Source organism: Erpetoichthys calabaricus, chromosome 11 (assembly GCF_900747795.2).
Source record: "Erpetoichthys calabaricus chromosome 11, fErpCal1.3, whole genome shotgun sequence".
Classification (NCBI taxonomy): domain Eukaryota; kingdom Metazoa; phylum Chordata; class Cladistia; order Polypteriformes; family Polypteridae; genus Erpetoichthys; species Erpetoichthys calabaricus.
The window spans coordinates 91976938-92003092 of NC_041404.2; the positions used below are offsets into that span (position 1 = coordinate 91976938).

The following is a 26155-nucleotide window of genomic DNA, read 5'->3' on the forward strand; positions in this document are numbered from 1 at the left end:
ATTGCATTCAAATACATACAGCAGGGAAATAAGTATTGAATGCATTAACATTTTTCTCAGTAAATATATTTCTAATGGGGCTATTGACATGAAATTTTCACCAGATGTTGGTAACAACCCAAGTAATCTACACATACAAAGAAATCAAAACAAATAAGACCATAAATTATGTGTAATAAGGTGCAATGACATAGGGAAAAGGTATTAAACACATGAAGAAAAGCAAGGTACTCCCTCAAGACCTTTGCAACCTTATTGTTACAAAACATACTGATGGCAATGGTTACCAACATATTTCTAAACTTCTGAATGTTCCAGTGAGCACCTTTTGGGCCATAATCTGGAAGTAGAAAGAACATCATTTCACCATAGACCAGCCACGACATGGTGCTCTTCACAAGATTTCTGACAGAGGAGTTAACAGAATAATCAAAAGAGTTGTCCAAGAGCAAAGGGCCACTTGTGGAGAACTTCATAAAAACCTGGAATTACCAGGTATAGTTGTTTCAAAGAAAACAATAAGTAATGTGCTCAACTGCCATGGCCTCTGTGCATGCTCACTGTGCAAGACTTCACTGCTGAAGAAAAAGCATGTTGAGGCTTGTTTAAAGTTTGCTGCACAACATTTCGACAAGCCAATGAAATATTGGGAGAATATAGTCTGGTCAGATGAGACCAAAATTGAACTCTTTGGATGTCATTGCACAAAACTGTTTGGAGGAGAAATGCCACTGCACATCACCCAAAAAACACCATACCAACAGTGAAGTTTGGAGGTGGAACATCATGGTGTGGGATTGTTTTTCAGCATATGTTACTGGAGACTTCATATAATTGTCCTCACAGGTGGCGCAGTGGTAGTGCTGCTGCTTTGCAGTAAGGAGACTGTGGAAGATTGTGGGTTCGCTTCCCAGTTCCTCCCTGTGTGGATAGCGCTTTGAGTACTGAGAAAAGCGCTATATAAATGTAATGAATTATTATTATTATTAATTGAAGGAAGGATGAATGGAGAAATGTACCAGGACATTCTTGATAAGAATCTGCTTAGCGAAACAATGATCTGAAACACACAGCCAAAGAAACCCTCAATTGGTTTCAAAGAAAGAAAATTAAGATGCTACAATGGCACAGTTAATTACCCGACTTGAATCCAATTGAAAATCAATGGAAAGAATTTAAGATCAGATTTCATAGAAGAGACTCCGGAACTTTCAAGATCAGCTTGAATCCAATTGAAAATCAATGGAAAGAATTTAAGATCAGATTTCATAGAAGAGACTCCGGAACTTTCAAGATCAGAAGACAGTTTGTGTGGAAGAATGGGCCAAAATCATACCCGAACAATGCATAGGAGTAGTTTTTTCATACAGGAAGCATCTTGAAACTGTCATTACCAACAAAGGCTTTTGCACTAAGTATTAAATACATTTCAGTAAATGTGTTCAATACTTTTTCCCTGTGTCATTCCACTTTATTACACATAATTTATGAACTTCTTTGTTTTAATTTGTTTGTATGTGTGGATCACTTGGGTTGTTACCAACATCTGATGAAAATTACATGTCAAATGCTCCATTAGAAATATATTTACAAAGAAAAACGATGCGTTCAAAACTTATTTTCCCCGCTATAGACTTTAATGTGGAGTTGGTCCCCCAATTGCAGTTATAATAGCTTCCACTCTTCTTGTAAGGCTTTCCACAAGATTTTGGAGTGTTTCTGTGGGATTTTTGTGCCCATTCTTTCTGTAGAGCATTTATGAGGTCAGGCACTGATGTTGGACGAGAAGGCCTGGCTTGCAATCTCCATTCCAGTTCATCCCAAAGGTGTTAGATGGGGTTGGGATCAAGGCTCTGTGTGGGCCAGTGAAGTTGTTCCACACCGAACCAATCCTACCATGTCTTTATGGACCTTACTATGTGCACTTGAGCACAGTCATCCTGGAGTAGAAAAGGGCCTTCCTCAAACTATTTCCACAAAGTTGGAAGCATAGTGTTGTCCAAAATGTCTTGGTATGCTGAATTATTAAGATTGCCCTTCACTGTAAGTAAGGGGCCTAACCCAAACCTTGAAAAACAGCCACATACCATTATCCCTGCTTCACCAAACTCCACAGCTGGCACAATGCCGTCAGACAGGTAATGTTCTCCCAACATTCGCCAAACCCAGTCTCGCCCATCTGACTACCAAAGTATGATTCGTCACTCCATAGAACATGTTTCCACTGCTCCACAGTCCAGTGGCGGTGTGCTTTACACCACTCCTTCCAACGCTTGGCACTGGACTTGGTGATGTGGGGCTTGTATGCCATAGATACCCCTTCCACGAAGTCTTTGTGCTTACATTAATGCCAGTGGAAGTTTGGAACTTTTCAGCTATGGAATCGGCAGAGCTTTGGTGACTTTTACGCACAATGCAGTCATTGATCCTGCTCAGTGACTTTACGTGGTCTTCTGTTTTGTGGCTGAGTTGCTGTTGTTCCTAAATGCTTCCACTTTCCAATAATACCACTTACAGCTGAAGGTGGATTATCCGGCAGGGATGACATTTAATGAACTGTCTTATTGTAAAGGTGGCATCCTATCACAGTACCACTCTTGAAGTCACTGAACTCTTCAGAACAACCCAATTTCTTTCACAGATGTTTGTAAATGGAGACTGCATGGCTAGGTGCTTGATTTTATAAACCTGGCAATGGGTCTGATTGAAACACCTAAATTCAATTAAGAGTTGTGCCCCAATACTTTTGTCCATATAGTGTACATTATAGTATGATACACTAAATATCAGAGAAGCAGCATCCAAAAAAAGAAATAATTAAATATAAGCACAGATCTACCATTCTTATAGAAATAAATATTTCTTTTCATGATGGTTTATGGTTGTCCCCCTGCTCTGACTACTTTTTTTTGGTTATGTAATAAAACTCACCAGCAATAATAGTCAATAAAAAGTTTTGCATAATTTTAAAAGCTTAGACAGACCACGATAAATAGTTGGGGCACCCAGGGCTCGCAAAATCACTAGCCCGACGTCCCGGGGCTATTGTGTCTTCCAGTCGGGCTACCAAAATCTATCTCAGCCCTGCCCGTCGGGCTATCATAGGAAGGAAAAATATATGTCAGTGCTTTTGCATTCTTTCGCAAATGTAGCTGGGTAATTATGTCATTTTCGGGCATCGATCAGCCACTGTCAATATGTGAAATATTGAAATCACGTTTGAATTTGCGCTTGTTTTTTACTTTCACTTTCACTTTGCGATCGCGCGAACTGTGTATAGAGAGCGGCAGTACTGATTGGTCAGTGACAGATTAATTGCGCACCAATTCCTCTGACATCGTCTTATCACTCATTAGCTTACTATTCAAACGTGACAAGTAAAATCTCCCGCAGCAAGCTTAAACATGTGATAGAGGTTGATTGCGCAGAGAATTTAAAAAATCGCTGACCGTTATGTGTGTGCGTGTGTAAAAATAGATGGATTTACGCAGGTATTTTAGTTCTGCTGAGCCAAATAAAACAGGTCAGGGTGAAGAAGGGACAGCCAAAGAAAAGCCTACCACAAAGCGGAAAAGTTGTGACAAATCAGACTATGAGGCAAAAAGAAAGCGCAGCTTTTTGGTTTCATGGACAAAAGAATTTCTCTGGCTGGAATATGACAAGCTAAATAACATAATGTTCTGCCGGGTGTGTTGTGAGTTTCCCTCGATTTCTGACTCGACAAGCGCCTTTGTTACTGGGATCAGTAATTTTAGGAAAGACCCCATCAAAACCCATGAGAAATCTCTGCATCACAAGAAATGCATTGGTGCTCAGTCTGCAGCATCTTTCCCAGAACAAACACCAATTGCAAAAAACATACTAAAAATAAACCAAGCACAACAAGAAGTCCTGAAAAAGCTGTTTAGAACAGTGTACTATGTTGCAAAGAGTGGACTACCATTGGCAAAATTTAGCAGTCTTTGCAAAGTTCAAAAAGCAAATGGCCTAGATCTTGGTTCCACTTACCTCAATGACCATGCTTGCAGAGAGTTTATTGGAGCAATGGCACAAACTTCAAGAGACCAGATCGAAAAGGAAATTCAAGAAAGCAGGTTCTTATCCATTCTTGCAGATGGCAGTGCAGACACTGGTATAATAGAACAGGAGTTGGTTCATGTCAGGTATGTGAGAGATAATGGTGACATATCCACATACATGATCAAATGTCAGCCAGTCAAGAGTGCAAATGCTGCCGGTATTTTAGAGGCTATTGATGAAGCAGTGAACACCATGGGTATCAGAGAAGACACATGGAAAAAGAAAGTAGTGTGTGCAAATTTTGATGGTGCTGCAGTGATGATGGGTGAGAAAACAGGAGTAGCTGGGAGACTGAAATAGAGGATACCCCACATCATAACAATCCACTGTGTGGCACACAAATTAGAGCTAGCCATGCTGGATAGCATGAAAGGCTGTGAGTACCTGGTGAAATTTAAAGATACACTGAAAACCATCTTTAAGATGTACTACTATTCCCCATAGAAGCTAAGAGAACTGACAGAAATAAGTGAACTGCTAAATGAGAAACTGGCACATTTCAGTGGCCTGAAGAGCACACAGTGGCTTCCAAGCCGGCTGAGATGTCTGAAGGCTGTGGAAAAAAAATTACACTCCCACTATTGTTCATTTGGAGAACATGGCAGGAGGAAGTGATGTCAAGTCTGAGGATGCAGCCAAGGCTAAGGGGATGGTGCAGGAGATAAAGACTGAGAAATTTGTTTGCTTCCTGCATTTCATGTTGGACTACAGTACCATCTTATCCAAGTGCTGTACTGATTTTCAGCATGATAACCTAAACATCACACGAACAAATCAGTTAGTTGAGAGCACCACATCACGCTTACACAGCCTAAAAACAAAACCAGGAGAATACCAGAAAACCTTGGACACAAAGTTCACAGCGAACTACTGTGGAACTACTGTGGAACTCAGCTCACAAAAAGTCAGCGACCTGCTAGAAGAGGTGAGGGCACAGACAAAGACACCTTTGGTGCAGAGATTCGGAAGATTATTGACAACACAGTCAAGTACATGGACAACAGATTTAAAAATCTGCGTGAAAAGCCTCTCTCTTGTTTCAAGGTTTTTGACCCTTCCACTCTTCCCTACCCCAGAGAAGAGCTGGCAAATTATGGGGATGAAGAGGTGGATTATCTTGTCACACATTTTGCCAGTTTGCTAGATGAGGAAGAGAAAGAGGAAATTCCACAAGAATGGATGGATCTAAAAATGTGGCTTGCAGAACACCGGGGTAGCAAGGTAGATGATTGCTTGTACAGAGATCTCCTCTCTGAGAATCCAGAACACCTCTCTCATATTTTGTTGCTGGTGAAATTAATGCTGACACTTAGTCCATCAACAGCCATCTGTGAGAGAGGATTTTCTTGCATGAACCGAGTGAAGACAACACGTCGTACCTCTCTACACCCTGAAACACTGAATGACTGCATGCAACTCTGCATTAATGGGGAAACAGTTGAATTTTTTTGCCCTGACAAGTCAATTCGTTTCTGGATGTTTTGTGGAAAAAGTTCAAGACACCTGGATCATAAAACCCCGACAAGAACAAAGAGCAGTAAAATGGAGGCCGATGCACAGGAAGAGAAAGCTGATGAAGGAGATAGATAGATAGATAGATAGATAGATAGATAGATAGATAGATAGATAGATAGATAGATAGATAGATAGATAGATAGATAGATAGATGGAGGCCGATGCACAGGAAGAGAAAGCTGATGAAGGAGATAGATAGATAGATAGATACTTTATTAATCCCAATGGGAAATTCACATTCTTCAGCAGCAGCATACTGATACAATAAATAATATTAAATTAAAGATTGATAATAATGCAGGTGTAAAACAGACAATAACTTTTTATAATGTTAAATGTTAACGTTTACCCCCCCGGGTGGAATTAAACAGTCGCATAGTTTGGGGGAGGAACGATCTCCTCAATCTGTCAGTGGAGCAGGACAGTGACAGCAGTCTGTCGCTGAAGCTGCTCTTCTGTCTGGAGATTATACTATTTAGTGGATGCAGTGGATTCTCCATAATTGATAGGAGCCTGCTGAGCGCCCTTCGCTGTGCCACAGATGTTAAACTGTCCAGCTCCATGCCAACAATAGAGCCTGCCTTCCTCACCAGTTTGTCCAGGCGTGAGGCGTCTTTCTTCTTAATGCTGCCTCCCCAGCACACCACCGCGTAGAAGAGGGCGCTCGCCACAACTGTCTGATAGAACATCTGCAGCATCTTATTGCAGATGTTGAAGGACGCCAGCCTTCTAAGGAAGTATAGTCGGCTCTGTCCTTTCTTGCACAGAGCATCAGTATTGGCAGTCTAGTCTAATTTATCATCCAGCTGCACTCCCAGATATTTATAGGTCTGCACCATCTGCACACAGTCACCTTTGATGATCACAGGGTCCATGAGGGGTCTGGGCCTCCTAAAATCCACCACCAGCTCCTTGGTTTTGCTGGTGTTCAGTTGTAGGTGGTTTGAGTCACAGCATTTAACAAAGTCATTGATTAGGTCCCTATACTCCTCCTCCAGCCCATTCCTGATGCAGCCCACGATAGCAGCGAACTTTTGCAGATGGCAGGACTTCGAGTTGTATTGGAAGTCCGATGTATATAGGCTGAACAGGACTGGAGAAAGTACAGTCCCTTGTGGCGCTCCTGTGTTGCTGACCACAATGTCAGACATGCAGTTCCCAAGACTGATGCTATTATATATTAATATATATATTATATATTAAGAGATGCTATGCCCTCAACGTCGAGTGACATTTTCTCATCCGTGACTTCAGTGGAAATTTCAGATTCAGAATCTGACACAGACTAATTCATGTTCTACACAGTTCTTACAAGTTCATAGAAATTTCTGTTCAATTAGAACCAAATATTTGAGTTGATGATTGTAATTTTTATACAGTTGTTGTAATTTGTGTTTTAACAATTTTTTGATTGATGTTTTGTTTCCTTTACAATATTATACAGTAAAAATAATCTCTTTTTTATTCAGGCTACTTAAATTTATTTTGGGCTACCATAAACTGAAGAGTGCCTGTCCGAAGGGCTACCAGGGATTTTGAAATTTTGCGAGCCCTGCGGCACCAACTAACCAATAATTGCAAGGAACATCTTTTCAGACAGAGTTCCACAGTGAATTGTTTTCAGAATGGCCAATATGTTTTATGTTCTTCTGGCAGTTAGGAGTGGGTCCAGGCAAATGGACACCGGAAGTAACATCAGAGATGTTACAGCTGTCAATCATCCATTCTGCAGTGGGAGGAAGAGAACATGCATTTGAACATAGTGCCTACCCTGGAGCAGTGGTTAATTATAATCACCACTAACCTTAAGCTTTCCCCTATGTCCACATACATGACAGGATCCCCATATGCCACTTCTTGCCCAGACCTGTCGGTTTGAGGGGCCCAAACCTTGAGCTCATGAACACAAGAGAGAGCATCAGTGTTGGCATGGAGAGAACCATTTTGATGGTGGATTTTGAACTGAAAAGGCTGAAAGTTCAAAAACCACCTTGTGACCTGTGGATTTGACTACTTATAAAGTGCCATCTACTGGAGGGGTGCTTGGTCCATCACTTGCGTGATCTCACGGTCTAGGAGGTAGTACATCAGTTGGTTAATAGCCCACTTTATCGCCAACGCTTTTCTTTCCAGGTCCGATACCTATTTTCCCGATCCAGTAGTTTCCAGCTCAGGAACCTGATGGGGTGTTCAACACCATCGACACTTTGGCTCAGCACGGCAGTGAGACCTGGTTCCAAAGTGTCGGTCTGTGAGATAAAAGGGAAAGAGAAATCTGGATTTATTAAAAGCAGGCCCTTACTTCAGCAACTGTGCTGTCATGGAATGCGGCTTCTGTTTTAGCATCCCATACCACCGTGTTAGAGACCCACTTGTTTGTAAGACTGGTCAAGGGCGCTGACCTCTTTGTAGAAGCGAGGGAAAAACCAGCGGTAGTACCCTACTAAACCTAAGAAGGCTAGGACCTGCTGCTTGGTCTTCAGAAGAGAAGAAGCATTAGAACACAGCGCCAACCCCTGTAGCAGCAGTTAATTACAATCATCAGAGCCCTTAAACAGTCCCCTTCGCGCACGTGCGTGACATAGTGTATAGTAACTTCAAGAGCATTAGAGCAAATGAGAGAGAGTACTTTGGTCTCATTTTCCTTTCAGTTGCACAGAAGGGGTGAAAAGACTGTGTTATGAGCATATTAAAGAGCTACTTATAAAACCACAAAGACAGAGAGTGCAATTATATGTGTGCTGGAAAACACATTCTTGCAGGAAAGATATTAGCAAAAAAAATATATCTGTTGAAGTTTGACAGTGTTTTAATTTTTTCGTATATCTAAAAACTGTCTGTGAGTGCAAAGGATACAATAGTTCAGTGCAGTGATAAACTGCCAACCTATGAGAGCATTTTTAAACATTAAACTTTCACTTAAACATGAATCATCTATGATATCATATTGCAGGAAAAATTCAAAGTGAAGATCTACATGACGAGAAGAAATTCATTTTCAGAGGTTTAATATGTATGGTGCTTTCAGTCTATGCATGCGGCCAACAGATGTTATACAAAGCTAGTATTAGTCTCTGAAAGTATCAACAAAATCTTTTTTTCCTGCACATATTCTACTTGCAAAAGTCCAAACGGTGAATTCCCCTTTTGTTTACTTAACAGAATCCAAAAGATATCATAGAACTGAATGAAAATTATGAATAGCATTGCTTGAGGTTGACTGCAGACTGACATAAAGTACAGATAAGACAGACACTATAAAGCCATAACTCTTTATCACCCAAAGAGACTTAATATTTTACTGATCAGCATTCTTTTAATATAAGCATTACTACATATAACACAACATAATAGACACTCTTATGCATCCAAAAAAAAAGACAAATCCAGGTGTGCTTGTCAAGCACCTTAAGAGTAAAGTATGAAACACTGTGCCTGGCCTTCTGAAAAACAAAATAACTTATTTCTGTTTGGCTGAACAGTAATATATTGGGAAGAGCCAGTTTTAATGGAATCTTGCTGGTCAGACTGATGAGAAAAGTGAAATATGCTTTTCTGTTTATATTGGAATCCATCTAGGTTATTTTTGATACCTAGTTATTAAATCTTAGCTTTTATTAAATCATTTCACTATCAAGTAAAATTTAAACCTTTGTGTGAATGTGTTTGAAGTTTAATCCCCTTCAGGAAGAAGCAAGGCAACTTGGCAGAGTGTGAGTTTTATTATAGATGTTTATGAAATGGTTTACATTATCAAATATTTATTTAGTCTGCTTTTTTGTTTTTTTCTATTTCAGATTTTGTCCACAGGGATAATACTAAGAGGTTAAGTACAATTTTAGGATAGCTTCAGTTTCTGCAAGCTATAGCATATAGAAAAGTACATCAGCCATTTCAGGAGGATAATTACACTGAAATTTTCAAGTTATGCTTTACTGTATGTGTCTAAGGACTAATTGCAAATGTTTGTCCCGGGAGAAATTTCAGCATTTCCTCATTTTTAAGGCAACCCAATCTTTGAATAGGAAAACTCTAAATCACCTGCAGTAGCAAATGCACTGCAGCAAATATTATTATAAAAAGTACATTCTTAGTTCCTTTTACTTTGGGGACATTAAGCATTTTTCTCCTTCCACATTGAAAATTTGTATTGGAAATTGTTCTAGTCAGACCTTGCTAGTGGGTTACCTTGAGAATATCTGCAAAGGATGAAAGCTGCCATTGTCAAACTCTGTCCTTTGTTTGCAGTGTAGGACAGCCAATGATTAAAAGAAATTGGGTTAGGTTTTTAAATTGGCAGCTAGGCTACACAGAAGTAGTAATTGGGGTGCAGAATTTAAAGAAGGATTACAGGAGCAGTGAATAGTAGGTCTGGGAGGGATTACAGTGTGAATGTGGGGGAGGTGATCACAGAAAGGGAATTAGAATTAAAGATTTGTTAGTTGTTGAGACAGTGTCAGAGAGAGAAAGAGAGATCAGGAAGGGCTGAAGCTACTGCACCTGAGGAAGGGCCAGGAGGGAATGAACTGTGAAGCCTCTTTGCTGAATACGTGGGCACAGTGATGGAATGTATTAAAAGAATCACACCCCCGCACATGTAATGGAGATAACTCAAGCTGATTGTCATCCAGACACCTACACTTGAAATTAACAACTGTTAAAAGTCTTTCTCTCACAATTTCTTTAGGAGAAGGATGAACGTGCAGCAGATACTGGAAAGCTTGGATCTGGGAGAGCAGGAGCGTGTTCAAGCAGAGCTTGTCTTGTATAACAAAGAGGTGAGGTAAAGCGTTTTGCGACATGCTTCCCCCTATTTCTTTTGTGCAAGTATAAGGTCTGTGAGTAAGCAAACTGTGGGTGGGCAACAATTCAGAAAGGAAGGCTGTCTTTCATAAGAAAATGTACTTTCATAAGCTCTTGTTATAGTCTTTTTTTTTCCAGCTCATTTTCATCTGACATTGTTCATACTTTATCAGATTAAACCTCAAACTAGACTGTCAATAGCTTAAGCAAAAAGGGGGCTGGTAAACCCACATTTGTGCAGCATAGTTTTCTGGTGCAGTGGATCAGACTATGATCATTAACTGTGCTTTCCTTTCTCTACAGAATTCAGAATGCTTCTTCTTCAGTACTGAAGAAAGGGAGAAACGAAAGGTAAGGTGAAAGTAGTTAAGCAACATCAAAGGACAGCTTAAAATGAAAAAGATATTAAGGCCCAATCATACAGTTCATGCCTCAATTTCCCCCATAAAAAAAATTAAGAACAAAAGAAAATATTGGCCCTTTGGATTTTGGGAAATCAGGGTGTTGCCAGAATTTGAAATGGCAACTCTTTAATTAACATTTACTTTGCAAATTCACACAGTGGTATGTCATGAGAACGTTTTCCGAACGTTTTAAAACGATAGCCTTTCAAGTGATTCACCACTGGGTTTTATGATTTAGGGAGGTAAACAATCTAATAGGATGTGTAGCTGTGTTTATCCAAAATTACCAAGGTTTTGCAGCTTTTAGTTTGCTTCATTGGATGATTCAAGCACCAGTGTGACGCATGATCAAATAATTCCACAGACAAAATATCTTCGTTTTAAAAGTTTTAGTAAAATTTCAAAGCAAGACAGTTCACACAAAAATAAAGAAAAAATTGATATAACAAAGAAACAAAAAATCTTTTTTAAGAAAAGTTCTATTTAAGTCTCATAATTCTTGTTTTATTTCCTTAAATTTGGTCATACAGTCATATTTGAGGCACGATATGCAAGTTAATCATGTAAGCACATTAGACACAGTTAGAAATCTATTTGCAAACATATCTAATAGTCCATGCTAGCAGTAAGACTATTTCACTAACTGGTTTAATTAACACTGTGTTCTTCAGATACAGCTAAGATAGTTCCATCACATGTTAAATTACAGGGGGTTAAAGACTATACCATATCCTAGAAACTATAAGAATCTGACATTATCTAGAAAGTAAGCAAACACTATATGCATTTAACATTAAACATTGGTTTCTAAGTTTGGCTTTTACAGAATGAATGCATCTATAAAAGATTAATAGCTAAATAAAGCACTGGTTTTGTTTAAACAAATAAGCCAAGAAAACTTATGTTTGCATCAAAAATCATTTAAACAACAACAAGAAGCTGGAAGTGTAGGTGACAGTTTCTGATTTTAAAATAATACTCGGGTTTAATGAAGATGATCTCTTGCAAGCCTTTTATCAAATAATTTGTTTCCCTTTTTTCGTTGTATTATTCCATGTATAAAATATGTTTTGAAATAGATTTATTTATTTATTTTTGTCTGCTGTGGCCAAAAACAGTTTATTAAGTTTTTTATATGCGTTACCAAAATAGATTTCTAAAGCAATCTGTGATAGTATGTGCTGTGAAAACAATATGTAATATGAAGTTATTTTGCTTGAGGTTGGTATGATGGCACTGGGATTAGTGCCACTGTTTCATAGCTCCATGGGACTGAGTTTGAGTTCCAACAAGGTCACTGACTATTTTTCATATGTTGTTTCATCACCAAATACATCCCAGAAGCATGTGTGCTAGATTAATTAACATTTCTATTATGGCCTGGAATGAGTGAATATATGTGTGAAAGCATGTCCTATTGTGGATTTTTGTCCTTTTCAAGGTTTGTGCCAGTGTTTCTGGGCTAGGCTCTGGTTCTGTATGGTCTAAAGCTTATAATTGGTTTAGAAAGTGGATGAATGGAATTTTTTATGTTGCCATATATTGGAAAATTTTGTAGTACTCAAGTTGTTGTGCATTTTTTTCAGATATCAGGTTTTAGAACAAAACCTTCTGCTTGTCCATCCTTTAGCATTTGGAATAATGAGAATCTACTATGTGCGTCTTTTTTCAATTTTTTTTAAAGTATCCATATAAGAATTAAAATAGGAATATATTATTTCATGCCTGTTTTGTTACTTTTTCACAATAAATGCAAATCTGTCTCCTATTGTGACATTCTAACTGAAGCCTTTTGTGCTCATGCATTACCAGGATTAAACAAAATCATGTAAAACTAAAATATGTGCATGATGCTGTTGCATTATTCATTGTCATTGTTTTTAGTGATGTGTCCTCATTGTCACTTTTGATGTTTTTGTACAATTGGAGGTTACCTAAAATACAATAATAATTCAAAATAATTCATAATAATTGAATTGAAGAGTATTTGTACATTCATACAAGCTAGTCTGAAAAGGATAAAACACACACACACCCACATGTGCTTAAGTATATTGATTTCTATGGGAGGTATTTTCTTTTTAATTTAAAATGAATTAAATTTAATTAATTAAAATGAAATTTAAAATTATAAAATGAAAATGCAATCCCTCTTTTGTTGAGAGAACTTGAAAATGAAAAAGCAAAGTGGAAATGCATTTTACTTTTCATTTTTGCAGCTTCATTGCGGTTCAGGCTGAAAAGAAATTGCAAATGGGGTTGTTTTAATTTTTGCAGCATTCTTGCACACAGACTTTGAAAATAAAATTGCAAATAAGGTTATTTCATTTTCATTTTAAATTTTGCAGCATATTTGCGTAAAGACTTTGAAAATTAAATTGCAAGTGGGGTTATTTCACTTTGATTTTTGCTGCATTTTTGCGTGCAGAGTTTAAAAATTTAATTGCAAAAGAGGGATTGCGTTTTCATTTTATAAGTGTAGAGAAAAGCCAAGCAAAATGACACCTTTTATTGGCTAACTAGAAAGATTACAATATGCAAGCTTTCGAGGCAACTCAGGCCCCTTCTTCAGGCAAGAGTTACATCTTGCCTGAAGAAGGGGCCTGAGTTGCCTCGAAAGCTTGCATATTGTAATCTTTCTAGTTAGCCAATAAAAGGTGTCATTTTGCTTGGCTTTTCTCTACATTCATAATGGCTAACACGGTACAACACCCTAGTACTACATTTTATAATTTTAGTTTTCATTTTAATTTTTTCAGAAGATACCTCCCATAGACTTTGTCTAAAATAATCATGAAAAATCCTATGCCTGCGTCCACTTTTCAAATTCACATTCTGCATTAAGGGGCAAGGGAAGCAGTTGTCAGTCATGGCAGCACTGAATGCAAGACAAGAATCCTAGGACAGCAGCTCATCACAGGCAGGAACATACACCCAATTTAGAAGCACTAGTTAAAATAACACACACTTTATTGAGGTATGGGAGGAAAACAAGACATCTGGAGAATACTTAATTTAAGATTTTGAAAGCAAGTAAATTCCATGTACACAGTATGTAAGCTGGAAATCCAACACTGGTTCCTAGAGCTGTGAAGCTAAGACATCTAAATTTATAACACCCTGCTGCTCTTCAGTGGTTATATTCAGCTGAATTTCAGTAGTCATTGTAAGGAAAAGTGTTTATTTTGCCTAAACTCATTGTTACTTTTTATAATGCAGAATTAAGAAGTCAATCTTTCATACACTTTATAAGATATAAAATGTATTCTAAGCCTCAATTCCACAATAGACAAATTTTCAAAACCAGGTGAAGTTTTTATCCTGTAAAACACTGACTTGACAAAGCTTGTTGCTATGTAGTGTGACAGATTAAGGTCTCCGTGACCCCTTGAACCCTCAGACTAGACGTCAGACACCAGATAAAAGTCCAAATAATAGTTTATTATTATTAATAATAATAATAATAATAAATGTGCACAAAGCACCCTCCACTCCATAATACTCAAGTAATAATAATAATTCCAATAAACAATAACCAATCCTCCACTCCCAGACGCTTTGCCACCCTTCCACCCAGCTCAGCTCCACGTCTGGGATTTCCCATCGTCCTTTTATATTCCCTGACCCGGAAGTGTTTCCCATCTTACTTCCGGGTCAGATAAAAAGTCCTTCTTTTCAACCCGGAAACACGACGTTCCCTCTGGTCATATGATTATGACGTGCTTCCGGGTTATAGGGCACGTATAAGTCCTTGAGCCTCCCTGCAGCGTCCTCTGGTGGGCCCCACAGTGTTCAGCAGGGTTGGGAATAAAAACTCCATTGTCCATAATTCCCTGCTGGTCTTCGGGGCACTTCCATGCTACAGGGAGGGCTCCATCTAGCGGCCTGGGGGTATTGGCCGGGGTAAATGGCCGGCCATCCCTCACAGTAGATATTCATACTGTATGCTATTAAGTAGATGGTTATTAAGTGTTTTTGTATATTTGAGACCTCCTTTCACATTTGTATTTATTTATTTCACATAATCACACTGATGTTTTTTTTTAACATGGTAGATTATTTTAAACTAGCCAACCCGCAGCGTAACATACGTCGCATAATTATGTATTGATGGGTGAACACTTCCTGAAAGACACAGTTGTCCAAATGGGTTTGAGGATACGACTTTAGGTGAATGAAAAGATGGAACTCTGGAGAGGGCAACATACAATTGTCCGTGACTGAAAACTGGAGGACCGCCGTCGCGCCTCCACCTCCCAGAGCGAGGGACGGGGCTGGACGGCACTCGGGCACGGAGTGCGGAACGGGGGGAGAGGGGAAGGATGCCCATTCCGCCCCGGCCCCCCCGCCATTCTAGTCTGCTGATTTCTTAGTCATCTCTTAGTCATCGTTCAGTCTGCACTGCCTGCTCATGTGCCTGCCCCCAACTTCTCTCCTGACTCGCTTTCGTCTGTGTACAGTCCACATGCACCCCTGAGCCACATTGACTTTTCATTGTTCTTTGCGGTTCTGGCTGCTTTTCTATATATAATCCACCAAGTCACCCGACCATGGCAGTAGCGACGGGGGGTATGTACAAAGGGCAGAGATTTGATCAGTGCGAGTGTATGACCCGCACTTACCGGGAATTCCTCGCTCGTGGGAGACAATTGCAAGCCCCGGTCTCCATCATGAATGGGGTTCAACGGCTTACCCACTCCTCTCAGCACCAGGTAGACACATGTTAATCCATTCAGTCTAGTGTGCGTGCAGCACCGGACAGGTAAGGGCATCACAGACCTGCTATTGCTCAATCTCACGTGGCTGAAAGCTACTTGTCCCTCTAAGAAGTTGTACGCCGACCGCTTGGGGGTCGCGTAACTATTTAGCAGGAGGGAGTCTCTTTCGTTATCGGAATTAACCAGACAAATCGCTTCACCAACTAAGAACGGCCATGCACCACCACCCACAGAATCGAGAAAGAGCTATCAATCTGTCAATCCTCTCCGTGTCCTGGCCGGGTGAGGTTTCCCGTGTTGAGTCAAATTACGCGAAAGGCTCCACACCTGGTGGTGCCCTTCCATCAATTCCTTTAAGTTTAAGGCTGCCAGTCGTCATCGTTTATGGTCGGAACTACGATGGTATGTGATCGTCTTCGAACCTCCGACGTTCGTTCTTAGATTAATGAAAACATTCTTGGCAAATTCTTTCACTCTCGCTCAAATTGTTGGTGGGCGGGGCTCTGTGAGTTGGCAGGCGTGGCTTTGTCTTGCGTGCGTCTTGCTTGCCATGGACTTAGTGAATTCTTAGAGTTGGTGGGCGTGGCTCTGTGAGTTGTCGTCGTATCCCATGGTCTTAGAGGAGTTGGTGGGCGTGGCTATGTCGTGTGTATCCCGTGGTTGTCTTGCGTGCCCTGTCAACTTAGTGAATTATATATATAGATTATAGTCCTTGATGTATTAATAAGATAATGGTAGTACTAGGGTGTTGTACCGTGTTAGCCATTATGAATGTAATGAGAAGTCAAGCAAAATTACACCTTTTATTGGCTAACGAAAAAGATTACAATATGCAAGCTTTCGAGGCAACTCAGGCCCTTTTCTTCAGGCCAGATGAATTGCCTTGAAAACTAGCAAAATGTAATCTTTCTAGTTAGCCAATAAAAGGTGTCATTTTGCTTGTCTTCTTAATGACTTGATAGTAAATTAAATATTGTAATTTAAATTAAAGTACAGCTTGTGAGGTGCTATTATGTTAAAAATCTTGAAAAAAAACTTGATAATTATGGGAGATGGTATATTTACAGTGGTGCTTGAAAGTCAGTGAACCCTTTAGAATTTTCCATATTCCTGCATAGCTTTGACTTTAAATATCACTAGGGGGCTTTGCTGCCTGCTCGCTTTGCTCACCAAACCCCCCTTTCACCAAAAAACAAAACTTTTAATTCTCACGGATAGGCCTCTTCATTGGGAAGAAACAGTACTTTTTCCTGATGGCAACATGAATTAGACAATCTACAAGTCTCCGACTTAAAGTTTAAAGCCAAACAATATCTACATACTTCTATCATATCACCTATGTCCATATATTCGATCTCGTTTCGCTTTTACCTTTTTATCCATATCATATTGAATTTTCATTCTGTGTTTAGAATTATATCGTGACAACGCAACGTATAACTGCCCGTGCGTGAATATTGTTTCTTTCTCTCTCCAAGAACTGTGTCTGACAATAGTATTCACACAAATGAGAAACCGTGTGCGTGGTTATGTGGGCAGGACATTTCCAAATCTCTTTGCATAAGCTCTTGTCTCACGGGGCTTGAAATTTTCTCTCACGGGATTTCACCAAACAACAATTTTCCCCTGATGACAACACAAATTAAGGTTTAAGGTTTCTTTATTTAGTCATGTTTACACAAAAAAACATGAAATTTGCCTTCTTAGTTGCATCTAATAACAGACAGAATGAAATAAAACAAACAAATAGAAACAAGACAGGTTAAGGTAAGGCAGTTAGATAATGCATATTTACACAAAAAAAGGCTACAGGATATACTGTATATCAAAACCTTAATCATTATCTTCGATAATTCTTAATGAAAAGTCGAATGGCACAAGGAAGAAAGGAATTTCTGGAGCAATTTGTGTGGGTTTTCAAAACGACTATCCTTGCTGATTTACTGAAGTTTAGTTCTACAAGTAATGGATGTCTGTCATCAGTTGAGATGATTTTCAATTTCTTTAACATTGCCCTCTGACACACACTAGTCAAATCATCTACATCAGCCCCAATAACTTTAGCCGCATACTTCGTAATCTGCTGGAGCTTTTTTGAGTTTTGGTTTGTCAGAATATTAAACCAGGCAATGAAACTGAAAGTGATAACAGACTGGATCAGACTGCGATAAAAAGACAACATTAGGTCCTTGTCTACTTTAAATAGTTTGAAGTTTATGGAGGAGAAATAAGTGTTGGTTGCGTTTAGAGAATATTTTTTTTGTATTAGTATTCCAGCTAAGATTGTTATCAAGGTAAGTTCCTAAGTATTTATATTCAGTCACTATTTCTACCTCCTCCCCCAGAACTACAATGGATGAACATACAGATTTCTGTCTCTTAAAATCAAATATCATTTCTTTGGTCTTTTTTACATTCAGAGTGAGAGTTTTTATTGTACCAGTTTACCATACAGTCCACTTGATTTAGATAGTGGCTTTCATCCTCCCCAGATATGCGTCCTATAAACATGGTGTCATCAGCGTAGTTGATAATGGAGCAGTGGTCATTGTTCTGTCTCAGGTCACTTGTGTACAGAGTAAACAGTAATGGTGATAAGATACACCCCTGCTGACTTCCTGTGTTTGAATGATTGAGTATTGAAAAAGTGTCCTGTACTTTAACTGTCTGTGAACGATTTTAAAGAAATCCTGAAACCATAGTGTAATAAATGGGTTTATATTCATACTGTTCAATTTCCCAATTAGTATATGAGGCTTGTATGGTGTTGAACGCTGAAGAAAAATCCAAAAATAGTGCTCTGACATATGAACCAGGTTGATCAAGAAAGGTGTATATTTGATGTAAGATAACAAGCAGAGCATCTTCCACACTTCTTTTTGCACAGTAAGCAAATTGATTGTTGTGTTGAAAAGTCTTTGTCTCTGTCATTAAAATGTTTTTCACCAAATGTTCAAAGCATTTCATTGGGATAGAGGTAAGTGCCACTGGTCTGTAGTCATTTAAACAGCTTGGCCTAGAAACCTTAGATACAGGGGTAATGATTGATTGTTTCCATAGATTAGGTACAATACCATAGGTCAGAGACCAGTTAAAAAGCAAATGAAAAACTGGAGAGAGCTGCTTAGAGCGAGACTTTATGAGCCGACCTGATATGCCGTCTGGTCCCACTACACAGTTTGTTTTAACCTGCCGTAAGCCTTTTTCCACTTCAGTTAACCAGAACCCCATCACAGCAGAATTTCTGGTGTTTTTATAAAGCGTCTCCTTTATTTCTGTATTTTGGGTGCTGAAATCACTTGTTTCAAATCTGGCAAAAAAGTTATCCAGTTCATCTGCTAAAAGCTTGTTTGTGGTCTTTGTCAGCTGGAAAATTCATTCTTTTTAGAGCCTAGTCCTGTAAATGTTTTTAGTCCCTTCCAGACCTGCTTTGGATTGTTATCATTAAACCACCTCTTGATTTTTTCCCCATACATCTACCTGTTGCTGTAAAATTCGCTTATCTTCTATCTTATTTTCTTGATGTGCATGTTGCTTTTCCAATAGTAATGCTTTAACCTGTTTAGTGATCCATGGCTTACTGTTTGGGTACACCTTGACAGTTTTTTCCTTAATGATCATAGACTCACACAATTTAATATATTCACTGACAGTGACTGTGAGGATATCAACACATCCCAATTTGTACAGGAGAAGCACTCCTGCAGTTCCTCTACACATTCCTTGCACCAGTTTTGTGTTATTCGTATGGCTGGTTTTTCTTGTTTCAGTTTCTGTTTGTACTTTGGAAGTAGATAAAAAACGATGTTGTCAGACGCGCTCTGGGATGCGATATGTAGGCACCAGGGACGTTTCCATAGCACTTGTCCAGAGTTTTGTCCCCTCTAGTATTAACTAGTAAGCCCGCTATTCGCCAGCGAATCAGATATCCAAGAATGGCAATCAGTTTCTGTTCCGTCCGATATGTGGATGGATGACATATCATGGAGGGTGGGTGCGTCTGGGGAAATGTCATTTAATTACATATGCATATCTGTAGTAAAGCGGTCTCGTTTTGTGGAGACGTGATTCCATTGTTACCTTTGCTGACACCGATCGCTGGCAGAGTGGAGCACAGCAAGTTCATCCCTGCGTCCTGCGTCCATATCTGGTTTACGCCGTGTAGTTTGGACGTCTGGGGATTCCGAACTGTAACACTGTAATGTGATTCACATATGCGCTGAAGCCTCTCGTTTTTGTTTTCTCTATCATGGAGGGTGGGTGCGTCTGGGGGAATGTCATTTAATTATATACGCATATCTGTAGTAAAGCGGTCTCGTTTTGTGGAGACGTGATTCCGTTGCCTTCGCTGACACCGACCACTGGCAGAGTAGAGCACAGCAAGTTCAGCCCTGCGTCCATATACGGTTTACGCCGTGTGATGCGCTGTAGTACAGCAGTGCGCATGCGCCTCGATGTGCCCAGCGCCCTGCGTCCATATCCGGTTTACAACCTTCGGTTAGTAAGATGGATATTCACATACTGATGGTAATTTGGTAATACTGACTTCAGATTGCATAAATTAAAATCACCCATCACAGTTTTGAAAGAACCATGGGCCTCATGTATAAACGGTGCGTACTCACAGAAATGTTGCGTACGAACGTTTCCACGCTCAAATCGCGATGTATAAAACCTAAACTTGGCGTAAAGCCATGCACTTTTCCATGGTACCTCATGCCCTGGCGTACGCAAATTTCTCCGCTCGGTTTTGCAGACTGGCGGCACCCAGCGTCAAAGCAGTGCTACTGTTCCTGTGTGGTCAACCTTTCTTTCTTAGATCCACATTCCTGACGCGGCTTTATAAATACAGTACACTGAAACTAACTGCATATTGTTTATTAGTGTAATGCATCTGATTGTAATTAACCTGCAGCAATATAATGGTCCAGGGAATAGCCATAGTGTTCCAAATACCATAACTGCTTTAGCGTTGTTACTCTCAATGCATCTTCTTCTTCTTTCAGCTGCTCCCGTTAAGGGTTGCCACAGCAGATCATCTTTTTCCATATTACTCTCACTGCACCACTCGGAGTATTTATATCACTGTATCTGAGTGGGGAATCACAGATCGGAAAGAGAATTATCGGTATACAGCATGAAGCAGACACTGCCTGAGCCACAGCAAAACGTTCAGAGACCTTCCTGTACGGACTTCGCGGTTTAGAAAAAGTTTCATCCCAAGAACTATAAACGCACTAAATCAGTCCATCAAGTGCTCCTTGTAGAACTGTTTGGACTTATAAGTACAATCACCTCACTGTAAACTTGGGATACAGTTATAATATTGCACAACCTGCACCACTTTATAAAGCGCGTATTTACATATGATGACGGTATCATTTTTAAGATGAAATGCAGCAAAATATGTTGATTATATTATACAGATAAAACTTTAACTTCATTTAAATAATCTGTATTGTTAATAATTAAACATGTGAGGATACGGTGTCGCAGCGCTAGCTAGTTCATGGATTGTTCCTGCATTGCGTTGTATTCTTGCTCGTGCTGACGCGACACTGGAAGGATAGACAGATAGGATAATTAAACATGTACTACGAAGATATTTCAATGTTCTTTAAAAGTTTTGAAGAATCAGCGTTCTAAGCTTACAGATGGCTTCACGTCTATTACAGAGCTGATTGTGTGGCAATTAGGTATTTGGAGAAAAGAAAGTAAGGACAGGAATTGGAGGTTAGTACAGTTTGAAAGAGACAGTACTGCTGCAATAAATTATTTCATCGAAGGTCGCGCATGGCGCAGCAAGCCTCTTGCGTGAGACTTGAACAAGCACTGCGCCACCATGTTCCCATGTTTAAAAACATGCTTTAACTCCTATCATCATGAAAAAGATATCACGTATACATGTCAGTATTTTAATTATTCAGAGAGCTGTAATATCACGAATGTAATGGATTCTGTGTCCTGTCGGAGAAAAAGAAAGCCCGTTTAAGAAGCAGGTAGTGATTCACACACAGAGCACATAGAAGATCAAATACAGAACAAAGCATTTAATGTGCTACTTTAGTTACAATGGGATTTGAGAAACTAGTAAATTAAACGATTTTAAGATGAAGTTTATGATGTTCTACTTTAATGGCAAAATAAACTACGTGATTAAAGTGGAAATTTCGAGATTAAAGTTGACATTTCGTGCTTTTTTCCCTACTGTGTGCCTATTTTTTTTTGTCTGTACCCTAATAAGCTTTCATATGACACTCAGATGGTGGGCTACGACTTGCCTTTTCACGGTGACTTTGATATGTGATTTCTTTTTTATTTCGGGCACTGTGCGACTTTATGAACTTGAGCTTTCGAGTTTCTCCGACACTCTGTCATTTGATCAACTTCATTTTGTTGATTATACCACTGTTTAAACCAACAAATAGTACGTTTTTCCTTTGCCTGCATTTGGTATTTGCTGAAATTCTTATATTTTCCCCCGTGCTTTTCCCATTGTCTTTTCACAGAAGGCTGAGGTTAAGGGCTATTTATATTGATTTGCATATTCAAAGAGGCGTAATTCTGGGAGGAGTTGGGGCGGGACAGAAGGCATGTGCACGTGCGTTACTTTTCACGCTGATCGGAATTTATGTAGCGGAAGAACGTGGAAGTTTGCGTACGTACAGATTCCTGCATCTGGTTATTTCTGTGCGTACGCACATTCACGCTTTTATGCTTACGCCATGTTATAGTGTGAGTTCTATGCACGGTGTTATGCATGAGGCCCCAGTTGATTTGGTTTCTAGTTTATGAGCAGGTTCAAGAATCATTTCAGCTGCAGCTGCCACATCAGCATGCGGCGGTATGTAAACGACTGTCACAAATGATTGAATTAGATGATCTACAAGTCTCCGACTTAAAGTTTAAATCCAAACAATATATTCAATCCCTTTTCGCTGTTCCGTTATTTCACTGAGTAATAATTTCCATTTGTTAGCATTAATGTGATCTTTACTATCCTTTTTTTGAGACTTTCGAATTTTCATACTTCCATTATCTCTAACCTGCTCTGCATGTATACCGCGCCAACGTTTTTGAATTCTTTACGACGTTCTACTTTGTCATCTACTCTTTGTCTTTTATTTCTGGCCCCGAGCGTGGTTAAGTCTCTTGGCACAAAGACTTGTCTCGCAGGATGTGAAAGTGTCTGTCTGAGAAAATCACGTTTCGTCTCCTTCCAAGATTTTTTTTAATAATGAGAGATGTGATTTTCATAAAAGTCCTAAAAGTAGATATGGAGAACCCAGCTAAATAAACGAGACAAAAATATCATACTTGGTCATTTATTTATTGAAGAAAATCACCTTGTATTAAATACAGTATGTGCGAGTGGCAAAAGTATGTGAACCTAGCAGGTAATTTGAAGACGAGACTCGAGTCAAATGTTGTCAATCAATGTGATGACAATTGGGTGTGAATGGGCACCCTGTTTACATTAAAAGAACAGGGTTCTATCAAGTGCTTCATCTTCAAACATGTTTGTGTAGTATCAGTGTATCATGACACGAACCAAGGACATTTCAGCGGACCTCAGAAAAGTAATTGTTTATGCTCATTGTGCTGAGAAGGGCTGCAAAACAATCTCTAAAGAGTTTGGACTGCACCAATCCACAATCAAACAGATTTTGTGACAGATTTTTTTCAAGGGCAAGGTGTGTGATTGTCCGTGAGGTCACAAAAGAGCCAGGGGTAACTTCTAAGGAACTAAAATGCTCTTGCACATTTGTTAATGTTAATGTTCTTGAGGCCACCATTAGGCGAACACTGAACAACAGTGGGGTTCATGCCAGGGTTATAAGGAGAGACCCACTGCTTTCCAAAAGACATTGCTTCTCATCTACAGTTTGCTGAAGAGCCTGTGGACAAGCCTGAAAGCTATTGGAGTAATGTTTTATGGACAGATGAGACCAAAATAGAACTTTCTGATTCAAATTAGAAGCATATGTTTGGAGAAAGAAAAACACTGCATTCCAGCATGAGATTCTCACCCTTGCTGTGAAACTTAGTGGTGTTAGTATCATGTTTTGGGCCTGTTTTGCTGTGTCTGGGCCAGGACAGATTGCCATTGTGTATGGGAAAATGAATTCCGAATTACACCAGTAAATTCTAAAGGAAAAATGTCAAGACATCTGTCCAAGGACTACATCTCAAGAGAAACTGGGTCATGAAGTGAGACAATGATCCCAAGCACACAAGTCACTCTACAAAAGAGTGGTTGAAGAAGAATAAAATAAATACATGACCAAGTATGATATTTTTGTCTCACTTGTTCAGTTGTGTCCTCTTCACCTACTTTTAAGTAAATCTGATGATATTCTAGGTCTGGCCTCTTCCTTACAAATAGAAGTATGTTACATGAGAGGCATGTTTTCCTGGACACTTCTGTGTGTTTAATACTGTTCCTTTCTTGAACTGTTAACGATTTTTGATTTTAATTTTCTCAAAGCTTAATATCCTATGATTTATGTAACACATATTCTTGTCTTAATTTTTTTTCTGCTGTGAAAGAAAGGAGATGATTTAGTGTACATGTAATAAACATATAATACTGTTAACTCTTGTCAAATTGTACATATGCATTTGTTGGGACAACTTTGCTATGTAGACTTGTCCCACATACACAATGTACGGAAGAAGCTGAGGCAGGTACAGTAGGTTGGTATGTGATGGTGGAGTTACATGTAGCAGAACAGTGATAATTATATTACGTTAAAGTGAACTGTGTAGAAAGTGAGTTGCCGAAGTTCATCTTATGCATTTTTGTGAAGCTTCAGAGCATCCGAATGCAACATGTAACACAATAACAGATAGAATACATTGTAGGTAACACATAAGCAGACTCTTCAGTTCTAAATACTGTTTACTCGTATAATGATATACACTGTAGATGTGTATATTTATATCAATATATACTGTATACTGTACATACAGTAAATGGCAGTACAACAACAGAAATTTGTGGATTTAATGAGTGATTGTTTTTTAACACAGTATGTTAAATACCCACAAGATGGGAATTTCCTCATATTTACTGTTGTTTTTTAACACAGTATGTTAAATACCCACAAGATGGGAATTTCCTCATATTTACTGTTCTTTAATAATCACAGTAGAAATCTGAAGGTTCAATGGCATGCAAAAGTTTGGGTACCCTTTCTTAAAATGTCTTTTACTGTGAATAATTAAATGAGCAGAATGTGAACTTATCACCAAAAGGCATAAAGTTATAGATGACACATTTCTTTTCAGCATTTTATGCAAGATTAGTGTATTGTTGTACAGTGAAAAAAAGGAAAGGAGCACCATGCAAAAGTTTGGGTACCACAAGATATTTGAGGTCTGAGGTAACTTTTAACAAGGTCTCAGGCCTTAATTAGCTCAGTAGGGCTATGGCTTGTTCAATGTCATCATTAGGAAATCCCACATGATGCAGATTGCAAAACCGCTATAAATTCTCTTAATCCTCAAACTTTTTTCCCAACAATCAGCAGCCATGGGCTCCTCTACGCAGCTGCCTAGCACTCTGAAAAATAAAATGACTGATGCTCACAAAGCAGAAGAAAGCTACAAGAAGATAGCAAAGCGTTTTCAAGTGGCTGTTTCCTTAGTTCGTAAAGTTATTAAGAAATGGCCGTTAACAAGAATGGTGGAGGTGAAGTTGAGGTTTGGAAGACCCAGAAAACTTCCTGAAAGAATTGTTCGGGTTTGGACTGAGAGAAAAGCAAGTAAACCCCATCCCCTCTGTTTGATGGCAAACGACCTTCAGGAAGATTTAGTACTAGGGTGTTGTACCTTGTTAATCATTATGAATGTAGTGAGAAGTCAAGCAAAATTACACCTTTTATTGGCTAACTAAAAAGATTCAGTATGCAAGCTTCCGAGGCAACTCAGACCCCTTCTTGCCTAATCTTTTTAGTTAGCCAATAAAAGGTGTCATTTTGCTTGACTTCTCACAGGAAGATTTAGCAAACTCTGAAGTGGTGGTTCACTGTTCTACTGTGCAGCGACACCTGAACAAATATGACCTTCAGGGTAGAGTCAGCAGAAGAAAACCTTTCCTGTGTTCTAGCCACAAAATTTAGCGAAGTTTGCAAATAAACATCTAAACAAGCCTGATGCATTTTGGAAACAAGTCTTGTGGACTTAAAAAGTCAAAATGGAATGTTTTGGCCACAGTGTGCAAAGGTATATTTGGAGAAAAAAGGGTGCCGAATTCGAGGAAAACATCACCTCTCTAACTACCGTATTAAGTGTAACTCCCTACTTGTTGGATATAATAGTAAACTTAGTAGTTAGCCTCAGTGGCACATTTTTTTTCTTTTCTTTGCGCAAAGTAGGAACAGAGAGAAATGTGATTGGTGCTCTTTACTACCAATCAAGGTATAGTGCGCTGTTTTTTTTTGGGAAGGGAGAGAGAGGGAGAAGAGAGGAGGATGGCATGGAGACAGAGCAAGGGGGTAGAGTGTTAAATGAGAGCATAAGAAAAAAAGAAATAGGTTAAAGAAAGCTTGTACTAAGGTTGAGGAGAGAGAGATACAGCGAGCTTTGGGGAAAAAAAGAGTAGAAAAGTTTGTTGTGTGTCAGTGTTAAACA

The 26155-nt window shown here is 39.2% G+C and overlaps 1 protein-coding gene across 4 annotated transcripts in view; it reads left to right on the forward strand.

Moving 5' to 3' along the window:
* LOC114660724 (synembryn-A-like) overlaps nucleotides 1–26155 on the forward strand; it is a 284885-nt gene that overhangs the window by 35139 nt on the left and 223591 nt on the right. For all 4 annotated transcript variants that reach the window (XM_051933704.1, XM_051933705.1, XM_051933706.1 and 1 more), the window contains exons 2-3: nucleotides 10283–10373; nucleotides 10702–10749. In XM_051933704.1, coding sequence (XP_051789664.1) covers nucleotides 10290–10373; nucleotides 10702–10749 — 132 coding nt within the window. In that variant the 5' untranslated portion in view covers nucleotides 10283–10289. The remainder of the gene's footprint in view (nucleotides 1–10282; nucleotides 10374–10701; nucleotides 10750–26155) is intronic.